At 39.1% G+C, this 12,905-nt stretch overlaps 1 protein-coding gene across 8 annotated transcripts in view; it reads right to left on the bottom strand.

The window, feature by feature from the left end:
* The window catches only part of RAD17 (RAD17 checkpoint clamp loader component), a 44,239-nt gene that overhangs the window by 1,708 nt on the left and 29,626 nt on the right, over positions 1 to 12,905 (bottom strand). For 7 of the 8 annotated variants that reach the window (XM_032279006.1, XM_032279017.1, XM_032278988.1 and 4 more), the window contains 2 exons: positions 10,767 to 10,887; positions 2,231 to 2,288 (listed from right to left, as the gene is read on the bottom strand). In XM_032279006.1, the coding sequence (XP_032134897.1) occupies positions 2,231 to 2,288; positions 10,767 to 10,887 (179 nt within the window). Of the gene's footprint in view, positions 1 to 2,230; positions 2,289 to 8,473; positions 8,766 to 10,766; positions 10,888 to 12,905 lie in introns of those variants that run through there. The other variant, XM_032279034.1, reaches the window with a different exon arrangement.

Here is a 12,905-nt window from a genome sequence, read left to right on the forward strand (position 1 = left end):
TTTTTTTTTTTTTTTTTTTTTTTTTTTTTTTTTTTTGAGACAATCTTACTCTGTTGCCAAGGCTACAGGGCAGTGGCATGGATCTTGGCTCACTGCAACCTCAGTTTCCCAGGTTCAAGTGATTTTCCCGCTTCAGCCTCCAGAGTAGCTGGGATTACAGGCATGAACCAACACATCCAGCTAATTTTCGTATTTTTAGTAGAGATGGGTTTTACCATGTTGGTCAGGCTGATCTCGAACTCCTGACCTCCTGGCCTACTACTATAATTTTCTAAAATGTCAAAGATACTTTTAGAACCCAGTGGTGGCAAGGGTTAATAGAAAAGAACATACTGATACACTGTAAGTGGCTATAAAATTGGCAAAATATTCTTGCAAACAATTTGGCAATACAGAGGAAAAGCCTCAAAAGGTAATATACCTACTGATCCAGCAATTTCATTTCTAGGAATTCATCTTAAGTAAATAGTATTTGAAGTACATGATGATTTATCTATAAGACTGTGACAGTGAAAGCTGAAAAGAAGCTAAATGGGCAAAAATAATATATAAGTTGAATCACAGGAAATTAAACATCTATTAAATATTAAGTATTAATATTCAATACTAAATAGTACTAAACATATGGATTTTAAATATGGTCAACATAAGTAAAAGATAATAGTACCAGTCATTTTAATACATGGCACTGAAATCTGTCTCTCAAGCCACATCAAATAAATAGCTGAACCAATAGTAAAACAGTGAAGACTCTCATTCAATTTAGGTTGGTGCAACCCAATACATCTCAGGAGAAAAAAGACAATAGAAGATACTTGTCTCTATTTTGATGCCATAATCTTGGGAGGGTGGGAGCCATCAGAGAGACCTGGTCCTGCTTTTCATTCAGAGGGTTGTGGGAAGAAAAGCAATGTTTATAAAATGTATAAGCCCTGATCACATCCCAGTGGGATGACGCTTCAAGATCCGGGAGGATGGAGGAAAGGTGCCATCAGAGACACCTGGTCCTGCTTTCATTCAGAGGGATGTGGGAAGAAAAGCAATGTTTATAAAATGTATAAGCCCTGATGACACCCCAGAGGCATGATGCTTCAAGATCCCAGCCATCATGGTCTTTCTGTGATAGGAAAGATGGGCTCTGCACAGATAAGCCAGTATCCAGAAAAAACCATTAACACTACAAAGGCCTTAATGAATCTTTGAGGGTAGGGGGAAAAAGCTCATACCACAAGAGTTTTCCATTTGGGACTAGAAATAAAAGAAAAGTCAGGAGGAGTCAGAGGTGCCATTTCTATCACTCACTTTTGTCCATGCATCCAGTAAGCAAGATTTTTTAAGTCTTTTTTTCTTTTTTGATGGAGTTTTGCTCTTGTTGCCCAGATTGGAGTACAACAGTGAGATCTTGGTTCACTGCAACCTCCACCTCCCGGGTTCAAGTGATTCTCCTGACTCAGCCTCCTGAATGGCTGGGATTACAGGCATGTACCACCATGCCGAGCTAATTTTTTGTATTTTTAGTAGAGACAGGTTTCACCATGTTGGCCAGGCTGGTCTCAAACTCCTGACCTCAGGTGATCCACCCACCTCGGCCTCCCAGTGTGCTGGAACTACAGATGTGACCACGCCCAGACAGAATTTTTAAATCTTTAAATAATTCCTGAGTGCTTAATTCGATTTTACAAATAAGCTAAGTCAAACTGAAATATAGGTTTTGTATTAATCACTGATAATGGCATAGATGCTATTTTCAATAAAATGAACAGCATATATATAGACATCTCTTTATTTTGATGTTCTAAATTTTCTAAAATAAAAAATTATAGAAGACACTGCTACTTTCTAAGGCAGTTCCTAGTCACTGCAGGTCTTCAAGCATAGGCTAAGAATATCTCTCAACCGGAAAGCTGGAAAGGGATTTCTAGATTTGTTGAACTGGAGGATTTTAAAGATTCCTCTGCCTTTGTGATTCCATGATTCCATTTAGTCTGGTATAGTCCATTGGGAGTTGGTGCTGTAGGAAGGGTCTGCAATTGTATTGTAGACCCTTCCTTTTCTTAAATATAATATGCTGTTTAAGAAAAGGAGGGGTCTACAATATGATTATGTTTATAAATTACTAGGTACAGTATTTCTTTCTTGGATGTTACAGGTAACACTTATTGATTCATACTGAACATAGTCAGTAGACGTTTCATTATTAGCTTTTTAAAAATTGAGATGATCAGCTTACCTTCCAAAGTGTCGCTTTAGAGGGAGCCTTCCAATATCTTGGATAAAAGAAATCTGAGCTGAAACAGATTTTTTAAAAGTTGTAAACAATTTTCCAAAGCAAATATACAAATGACCAATAAGTACATGAACAGATGCTGAACATCACTAATCTTTAGAGAAATGCAAATCCAAGCCATAGTGTGAAACCGATTCACATCCATTAGGATGACTGTTATCAAAAACCAGAAAACAAAAAGTGTGGGTAAGGATGTGGAGAAACTGGAACCCTTGTACATTGCTCATGGGAATGTAAAATGATGTAACTGCTGTGGAAAACAATAGAGTGGGTCCTTAAAAAATTAAAAATAGAATTATTATATGATTTAACAATTCCACTTCTGTGTATATACCCAAAAGAATTAAAAGCAGAGTCTCAAAAAGGTATTTGTATGCCCATGTTCATATCAGTATTAATAATCAAAGAGTAGAAGCAACTCAAGTGTCCATCAATAAATGGATAACCAAATGTGGTATATACATCTAATGGAATATTACTCAGCTTTAAAAAGGAAGGTAATTCTGACACATGCTGTAACACAAATGAACTTCGATGACATCATTCTAAGTGAAATAAACCAGTCACAAAACAACAAATATTGTATGATTCCACTTACATAAAGTATCTAGAGTCATAAATTCATAGAGAAAGAAAGTAGAATGGTGGCTGCCAGGGGGAAGGGAAAATGGGGAGTTAATGCTAAGAGTTATAGAATTTCAGTTTTACAAGAAGCAAAAGTTTTGGAAACTGGTTGCAGAACAAGGTGTATATACTTAAGACTACTGCACTGTAGAACTGAAAATGGTTAAGATGATAAACTTTATGTTCTGTATACTTTACCATAATTAAAAATTCAAAAAGAAAAAAAATGACCATAGTAGACTTCCAGGATGACAGCATAAGCTCTTGTGTACCCACTCCCAGAGATAAGGAAAATTGGTGAAAACTTTTCAAAATCAATCATTTAAAGTCTCTGGGAAATGAGGAAATATTTATTCAAGAAAATCAAACACAGAGAATCTCAGGCATTTGCACCACTATTTCCTCCCTTGCATTCCCAACCCTGAACTGAGAGGGCTCAGCTTGATGAAAATTTCATTCCAGGTGGGTGCAGCCAAGAACTAAGGACTCCTTCCTACTTGGGTGCAGCAGGGTGTCTGGGGCTTCCTTTCTCCACCCAGCCCTACTCATAAGATAAGAGGTTCTAATCCAAAGGCACTGCCCCCTGTCCCAAGTGCAGTCTCCCTTACCCCAGCTTGTTACATAGCAGAGGGTCCATATTGGGAGAGGCAAGACAAAATAATTAGAGGCTACCTCTGCAGCTGGGAACCCACCCAGAATAGTGGCTTAGAGATTTTGCCTAGAGGAGAGGCAGTCCCTAGGAAGAGAGAGTCCTGAAGCTTTCCCCAAAGGAACTGACTTTATTTGAAACATAGTGTGGGGAAGTTCAAGCCTAAAGGGCACCCCTGAAACCAGCTTCTCTCAATTAAGAACAAGCTAAACATAAGCCAACTACTTCATAAGAAAGAACCAGTGAAAGAGATAACTAAAAACAGCCCTTCTGGTTTCAGAACAACCCTCAGAGACTGGCTTGAAAGTCTATACCTGCCCAAATTAAACTGGATCAGACTGTGGAGAAATTTTTGTCCTAAAGCACTGCTGAAAACAGAGCAATCAGATAGTAGTTAGGGAGTAGCCAGGCACAGTGGCTCACCCCTGCAATACCAACACTTTGGGAGGCCAAGGTGGGTGGATCACCTGAGGTCAGGAGTTCAGAATCAGCTTGGCTAACATGGTGAAACACCACCTCTACTAAAAATATAAAAATTAGCTGGGCATGGTGGCACACGCCTGTCGTTCCAGCTACTCAGGAGGCTGAGGCGTAAGAATTGCTTGAGCCCAGGGGGCGGAGGTTGCAGTGAGCCATCGTGCCACTGCACTCCAGTCTGAGTGACAGAGCGAGACCCTTTCCATAAATAAATAAAGTAATTAGGGGAGCCAACAGTGTGATATCAAAGGAAGCAGAGAGCTATACAGAGATATCAGGGAAAGAGACAAAGTGAGCTCTGCTAAAACCACCATCATCCCAAGTTAACTATGGGCACAGCCAAGGCTGAGCTCTCTGAGGAGGAAGAAAAGCTTCATATTGCAAAAGACAGACTTCATTACATGCGTTTAGCCAAGTCACTAAACAAACAAGCACATAACAATAAAAACAAGCCCCAGAGGAGGAGGATAAACTTCTCCAAAATTGCTACAATATAGTCCCTAAAATATCTCATTTTCAACAAAAAGGTATGACATGTAAAGAAACAGGAAAGTGTGACGCACCCATAAGAAAAAGGTGGGCAAAAGAAATTGCCTTTGAGAGGGCTCAGACATTAAATTTAACAGAAAAAGACTTCAGATAAGCCATTATAAATATTTTCAAAGTAGAAAAGGAAATCATGCTTAAAGTAGTAAAGAAAGCCGTAATGACAATGTCTCATGAAAAAGAACATCAATAAAAAGACAAAAATTATAAAAAGAACCAAGTGAAAATTCTGTCAAAAAGTACAACTAAAATGAAAAATTCACTAAAGGGGCTCAACACTAGATTTTAACCAGGAGTATTATCAAACTTGGACACAGGCCAGGCACAGTGGCTCACACCTATAATCCCAGCACTTTGGGAGGCTGAGGCAGGTGGATTACCTGAGGTCACAAGTTCGAGACCAGCCTAGCCAACATGGCGAAACTCCATCTCTACTAAAAATACAAAAAGTAGCCAGGTGTGGTGGCACGTGCCTATAATCCCAGCTACTCAAGAAGCTGAGGCAAGAGAATTGCTTGAACCTGGAAGGCGGACATTGTGCCACTGCACTCTAGCCTAGGCAACAGAGCAAGACTGTCTCAAAAACAAAAACAAAAAAACATCTTGGACATAGATTGACAGAGAATATGTGATCAAAATATAGAGAAAATATAGAAGTAATAAGAAAAACCAAAACATCTTACTTTTACTAATTTTTATAAACCTTTTAAAATTCGTAAGTCTAACACTATGAGGGCTCTTGGATACTTACCTTTTAAAAAATCTACTACACAGGCCAAGGCAGGCAGATCACCTGAGGTCAGGAGTTGGAGACCAGCCTGGCCAGCATAGTAAAAGCCAACTTTACTAAAAATACAAAAATTAGCTGGGTGTGGTGGTGTGTGCCTATAATCCTAGCTATTCAGGAGGCTGAGGTAGAATTGCTTGAACCTGGGAAGTGGAGGCTGCAGTGAGCTGAGATAGCGCCACTGCACTCCAGCCTGGGAGACAGAGCAAGACTCCATCTCAAAAAAAAAAAAAAAAAAAAAATCTATTACACAATACAATCAGAATTATTTTAATTAACAAAATTGTATATATTTATTGTGGGCAACATTTTAAAAAATATATACATTGTAGAGTGACTAACTGTAGCTAATTAACAAATGTATTGCCTCACAGAGTTATTTTTGTGGGGAAGACATTTAACATTTACTCTCCTAGCATTTTTCATGAATACAATATATGTTACTTGGAATATTCTCAAAAGTTTTTGATTAAAAAAAAAATACAATATATTGGTTAGGTGTGGTGGCTCACACCTGTAGTCCCAACACTTTGGGAGGCTGAGTGGGGAGGATCGCTTGAACCCAGGGGTTCAAGACCAGCCTATGCAACATGGCAAAACCCCAACTTTACAAAAAAAATACAAAAATTAGCTGAGTGTGGTGGTGCACACCTGTGGTTACCAGCTACTCAGGAAGCTGAGGTGGGAGGATCACTTGAGCCAAGGATATTTAGGCTGCAGTGGGCCAGGATCGCACCACCACAGTTCAGCCTGTGTGACAAGAGTGATACCCTGTCTCAAAAAAAGAAACAAAACCACAACAACAAAATATACACTATTAACTATAGCCATCATGTTGTAAAGCAGAACTCTTGAACTTATTCCTCCTACGTAACAAAATTTTGTATTCTTTGACCAACATCTTTCCTATCACCCAAGCCCATGGTAATCCCATTCTATGCTCTACTACGAGATCACCTTTTTTTTTGAGACGGAGTTTCGCTGTTGTTGCCCAGGCCGGAATGCAATGGCGTGATATCGGCTCACAGCAACCTCCACCTCCTTGATTCAAGCAATTCTCCTGCCTCAGTCTCCAGAGTAGCTGGGATTACAGGAATGTGCCACCACGCTTGGCTAATTTTTTGTATTTTTAGTAGAGACGGGGTTTCTCTATGTTGGTCAGGCTGGTCTTGAACTCCCAACCTCAGGTGATCCACCCACCTCAGCCTACCAAAGTGCCGGGATTACAGGTGTGAGCCACCTTGCCTGGCTGAGATGAACTTTTTTAGCTTCTATATGAGTGAGAACATGAAATATTTGTCTTTCTGTGCCTGGCTTATTTCATTTCAAATAAGTTCTTCCAGGTTCATCCATGTTGTTGCAAAGGAAAAGATTTTGTTCTTTTATATGGCTCAATAGTACTCCATTGTGTATATATACCAATATTTTCTTCATCCAATGGACAATTAGACTGATTCCATATCTTGGTTATTGTGGATAATGTGGCAATAAAGCATGGGAGGGAGGGAAGATATCTCTTCAACATATTGACTTCATATATATATATATGTATATGTATATGTATATTTGAGATGGAGTCTCACTCTGGAGTGCAGTGGCACGATCTCAGCTCACTGTAACCTCCACCTCCCGGTTTCAAGCAAATTCTCCGGCCTCAGCCTCCTGAGTATCTGGGATTACAGAAGTAAACTGCACCACCACACTTGGCTAATTTTTTATATTTTTGGTAGAGAGGGGGTTTCACTATGTTTGCCAGGCTAGTCTTGAACTCTTGACCTCAAGTGATCCACCTGCCTTGGCCTCCCAAAGTGCTGGGATTACAGGCATGAGCCACAATGCCTGGCCTTGACTTCATATTCTTTGGATATATATCCGTAGTGGGGATGCTGGATCATATGGTAGTTCTATTTTTAGTTTTTAAAGGAATCTCCATACTGTTCCTCAAAACAGCTGTACTAATTTACATTCTTACTAACTTTGTGAGGATTCCTTTTTTCCACATCCTGACCAACACTTGTTATCATTTGTCTTTTTGATAATGGCCATTCTAACTGGTGTAATGTGGTAGCTCATTGTGGTTTTAGTGTGCAATTCCCTAATCATTAGTGTTAAGCCTTAATGTTAAGCAGTTTTTCTATCCCTTGGCCATCTGTATGTCTTTCACATACACTGGCCATCTGTATGTCTTCTTTTAAGAAATGTCTAACCGGTCCGTTGCCTTTTGAGACGGCATCTCACTCTGTCGCCCAGGCTGGAATACAGTGGTGTGATCTCTGCTCACTGCAACCTTCCCTTCCCAGGTTCATGCAATTCTCCCACCTCAGCCTCCTGAGTAGCTGGGACTACAGGTGTGAGCCACTACACCCAGCTAATTTTATCTTTTTTTTTTTTTTTTTTTTAAGATGGAGTTTCACTCTTGTTGCCCAGGCTGCAGTGCAATGATATAATCTCTGCTCACTGCAATCTCCGCTTCCCGGGTTCAAGTGATTCTCCTGCCTCAGCCTCCTGAGTAGCCAGGATTACAGGTGCAAGTCACCACACCCAGATAATTTTTAAATATTTTTTATTTTATTTTATTTTATTATTTTTTTTTATAAGATGGGGTTTCACCATGATGGCCAGACTGGTCTTGAACTCCTGACCTCAGGTGATCCACCCGCCTCGGCCTCCCAAAGTGCTGGGATTACAGGTGTGAGCCACCGTGCCCAGCCCAATTTTTAAATATTTTTGTAGAGGCAAGGTAACACTGCGTTGCCTAGGTTGGTCTCGAGCTCCTGGGCTCAGGCAATCTCCCCACCTTGGCTGCCCAAAGTGCTGGGATTATAGGCATGAGCTGCCACGCCTGGCCCAGAATGTTTTTTTTTCCCTGAGAGTTTCACTACTGTTGCCTACGCTGGAGTGCAATGGCACAATCTCAGCTCATTGCCTTCCGTGCTCAAGCGATTCTCCTGCCTCAACCTCTGAGTAGCTGGGATTACAGGCATGCACCATCATGCCTGGCTAATTTTGTACTTTTACTAGAGACAGTGTTTCTCTATGTTGGTCATGCTGGTCTTGAACTCCCGACCTCAGGTGATCTGCCTGCTTCAGCCCTTCAAAGTGCTGGGATTACAGGCATGAGTCACTGCACTCAGCCCCCTAATTTTAAAGACGGAGTTGACCTTATCAGTTATCAGAAGAAAGGATTAAAGAGTAAATATCTACTTTAATACAATGAATAGTTTTATCTTATAGCTTTTGTGAGTATTGATACTTAAAAAGTGTTTAAAATGTTGGGTACTCATAGGCAAAAATAAGATAAACCTATATGCAGTGGACATAATTATCTGTTGGTAAGAATACAGATATCTTTCCCTTTCTTGCCAATTCTTTTTAAGATTACTTCTGTGGTATTTCTGGGGGAAAAAAAAAATACATATCCTGAATTCAATAATGAGGAATCATCAAACTCAAATTGAGGGATAATATACATAGTAACTGTCCTATATGCCTTTAAAATGTCATAGACAAAGAAAGACTAAAAAACTGTTCCAGGTCAAGGGAGGTGAAAAAGACATAAAAATTATATCACTAAATGCATCAGGTTATCTTTCATTGGATTCTGGAAAAGAAATGGGGAACGAGTTGTCATTTTTACAAAGGATATTATTAGGGCTGGGTGCCGTAGCCCATGCCTATAATCCTAGCACTTTGGGAGGCTGAAGTGAGAGGACTGCTTGAGACCAGGAGTTCAAGACCAACCTGGCCAACATAGTGATACTCTGTCTCTATTAGTTTTTTTTTTTTTTTTTTTTTTTTTAAATAAAAGGATATTAGGACAAATGGCAAAATTTGGGGACTATAAAATAAATGGTATTCATGTTAATTTCCTGACTTGATGTGCATACTGTGGTTAGGCAGGAAAATGTTCTTGTTTTTAGTAAGTGTAGACTTAAGTTTTTAAGAATAATGTGATATCACGCCTGCAATTTACTCAAAACTGGTTCAGCAAAATACATATATGTGCGTGCTTATATTGACAGAGAATATAATTAGGCAAATATGGTAAAAATGTAACAATGAGGAAACTTAATGAAGGATATACAAAAATTCTTTTGTACTATTCTTGCATCTTTACGTTTAAAATAATTTCAAAATAAAGTTTAAAAACTAGTGGCTGGGCATGGTGGCTCACACCTGTAATTCTAGCACTTTGGGAGTCTGAGGTGGGCGGATCACTTGAAGCCAGGAGTTCAAGACCAGCCTGGCCAACATGGTGAAACCCCTCTACTAAAAATACAAAAATAATTAGCCGGGTATGGTGGCGCATGCCTATAATCCGAGCTACTTCAGAGGCTGAGACAGGAGAATTGCTTGAACCCGGGAGGTAGAGGTTGCAGTGAGCCTAGATCATGCCACTGCACTCCAGCCTGGGCAAAAAGAAAAAAAGTTTAAAAACTAGTGTAATCTTAAAACAATTAGCAAGAAGAACAGAAATCTCTCGATTCTGATCAACAGATTAATCATGACCACTGCCCAAAAGTTATCCCATTTTTGCCTAAGAATGCACAACATTTTCTAAACTTGTGCAGGTGTATACTACCACAGGCATAGTAATGTTTGTAGCATTATAATTTCATAACATGAAAATATACTATTAATAGGCATTTTTGTAATACTGAAATCAAAATATCCATCATAAGGTTAAATAAAATTATTAAAAATTCTGAAAAAAATGAGTTAGATTTCAATATACTTTAGCATTGCTGCTTTGACATTAACTCATAAAAGATGAAAGGCTATCCATGGTAAGTGACATAAGCAAATTAAAGTTTGTCTCATTCTACATGTTTCTACATTCACAGAAGAGTATCTGGAAGAATTTATATCAATCTGTCAAAACAACCTGTGGTTGCAGGGGAAGTACTTTCAATTTTTACTTTATATACTTCTATATTGTTTGATGCTTTTTTTAAAAAACAGATCTCACTTTGTCACCCCGCCTGGAATGCAATAGCGCGATCTCAGCTCACTGCAACCTCTAACTCCCAGGTTCAAGCGATTCTCCTGCCTCAGCCTCCCAAGTAGCTGGGATTATTAGCGCGTGCCACCATGCCTGGCTAATTTTTGTATTTTTAGTAGAGATAGGGTTTCACCATGTTGGCTAGGCTGGTCTAGAACTCCTAACCTCCAGTGATCTGCCTGTCTTGGCCTCCCAAAGTGCTGGGATTACAGGCATGAGCCACTGTGCCTGGTCTGTTTGATATTTAAAAAAAAATAATAATAAAGGATTTATAAGTATCTGGATCAAGAAATAAAACAACACATCTCACTGTATATAACAATAAGTTGGCCCACAAAAAGATACTGCTATAAAACCCTACTTCTTAAAAGAAAAGAAAAACCTATGTTATTACCTTGATTTCTCATTGGAATGGTTAGTAGAGCAAGGTATGGCAACAGCTGAGTTTGTAGGCATAAAGCTGGTAGGCAGAAGTCAGGAAAAAGTGCTTTTGCTGCCAGGCAATTTTCCCGATACTGTATGGAAAAGGAAAAAAAGATAAAGGAAAAATGAAATTAAAAATATGTATTCCTAGACAGACTAAGTTTATTACATAAACTTACATAATACGTTTTTATTAAGTTATGGGTTTATATATCACAAAGATACTTTTAAGAGCTTATTTAAGTAGTCCTTTACAGTCGTCCTAGCATTGTTTAGTAAAGTATTTCACCTACACAACTATTTCACATTTGATATAACAAGAATTTTTAAAAGACATTGAATGTATAAGAAAAACAAATTTAAAAATCAAACGAATTCTGTTTATGAGCACACACACATCACAAATTACATAAAAGTACTATTTTTCAATGAAATAATTTATTTTCTTTAGTATACACAATGTTAGGCAGAGGAAGAGAGAAGCATAATCCCTGCCTTCAAGAAGCTAACAGTCGTAGATAACTCATATGTAGCTACCATGTAAAATTAATATATGTGCTATAAAAGACAAAGCAAGTCAGTGAGATACAAACTGCTTAAAAGTCATTACATTTTCCAATAAATCTGTTGGAAAAAATGTCCTAGGTAATACACTACAGGGTGATTTTTCAGCTGTATGATTTTAGGACTGGAAGACAACTCAGAGATGACCCAGTCCAGGGGTCGTGAATTCAGATATTAAAGAAGTCAAGCAGGCAATATAAGTGAATGAACCAGCTGGGGACAGTGGTGCCTACTACTCTCATCTCAAAGGGGCAGATGCTACATGGTGAGGTGATTGCTGCTATGCAGAAATATGAGCCAGTGTTGCTTCACCTCCCTTTATTTTTTGAAGATTCAGTGGCTTTTTAAAGATTCAGCCACAAACGGGCAGATCACTGGAGGTTAGGAGTTCTAGACCAGCCTAGCCAACATGGTGAAACCCTATCTCTACTAAAAATACAAAAATTAGCCAGGCGTGGTGGCACACGCTTGTAATCCCAGCTACTTGGGAGGCTGAGACAAGAGAATCGCTTGAACCTTGGAGGTAGAGGTTGCAGTGAGCTGAGATCGCGCCACTGCATTCCAGGCGGTTCACTATGTTGCCCAGGCTGGAGTGCAGTGGCAAAACATTGTTCACTGCAACCTCTGTCTCCCAGGCTTAAGCAATCCTCCCATGTCAGCCTCCCAAGTAGCTGGGACTAGGTGGGAAAAACAAAAAAAAATTTTTTTTTCTTTTTCTTGTAGATTTGGGATCTCATTATGCTGCCCAGGCTGGTCTCAAATTCCTGGTGTGTGCCACCACACCCAGATAATTTTTTAAATGCTTTTTATAGAGATGGGGTTTCACCATGTTGCCCAGGCTGGTCTCAAACTCCTGGGTTCACGTGATCCTTCCATCTCAGCTTTCCAAAGTGCTTGGATTATAGGTGTGAGCCACTGTGTCTGGCCTTTTTTTCCCCCCAGAGAATCCAGAAATTCTGAAGCTAGAAACTAATATCTGACTTTTAATCATTTAAAATCATTCCAATTTTTAAAGACTGGCAATTCATTTTGAAAGCTCTGTTGTGTATTTTGTTTTCAACTTGTGGGCCACCCATATTTTACCTCTAAATAATTCAATTATCTACATTTTTAGCTGTGGAGAGTAAGAGCACATTAGGTGAGTAACTTTTCCAGACAGAGGCAGGGCCAAGATTTCTTCTCCTTTCTTTGATTAATTTAAATTGACAAATAAGCTCTGTATGTTTTTATAGTATACAATATAATGTTCTGAAATATGTATATACGGTAGAATGGCTAAATGGAGCCAATTAACACATGCATTACCTTCCATACATACATTTTTTGTGTGTGGTAAGAACACTTAAAATCTCCTGTTTTAGTGATTTTCAAATATATGACACAGTGTTTTTATTTATTTTATTTTAAGATGGAGTCTTGTTCTGTCACCCAGGCTAGTGTGCAGTGGCACGATCTCGGCTCACTGCAACCTCCACCTCCTGGGTTCAAGCAATTCTCCTGCCTCAGCCTCCCAAGTAGCTGGTATTACAGGTGCCCGCCACCATGC

The sequence above is a fragment of the Sapajus apella genome, unplaced genomic scaffold (assembly GCF_009761245.1).
Source record: "Sapajus apella isolate SASKATOON/1434 unplaced genomic scaffold, GSC_monkey_1.0 scaffold1, whole genome shotgun sequence".
Classification (NCBI taxonomy): Eukaryota; Metazoa; Chordata; class Mammalia; order Primates; family Cebidae; genus Sapajus; species Sapajus apella.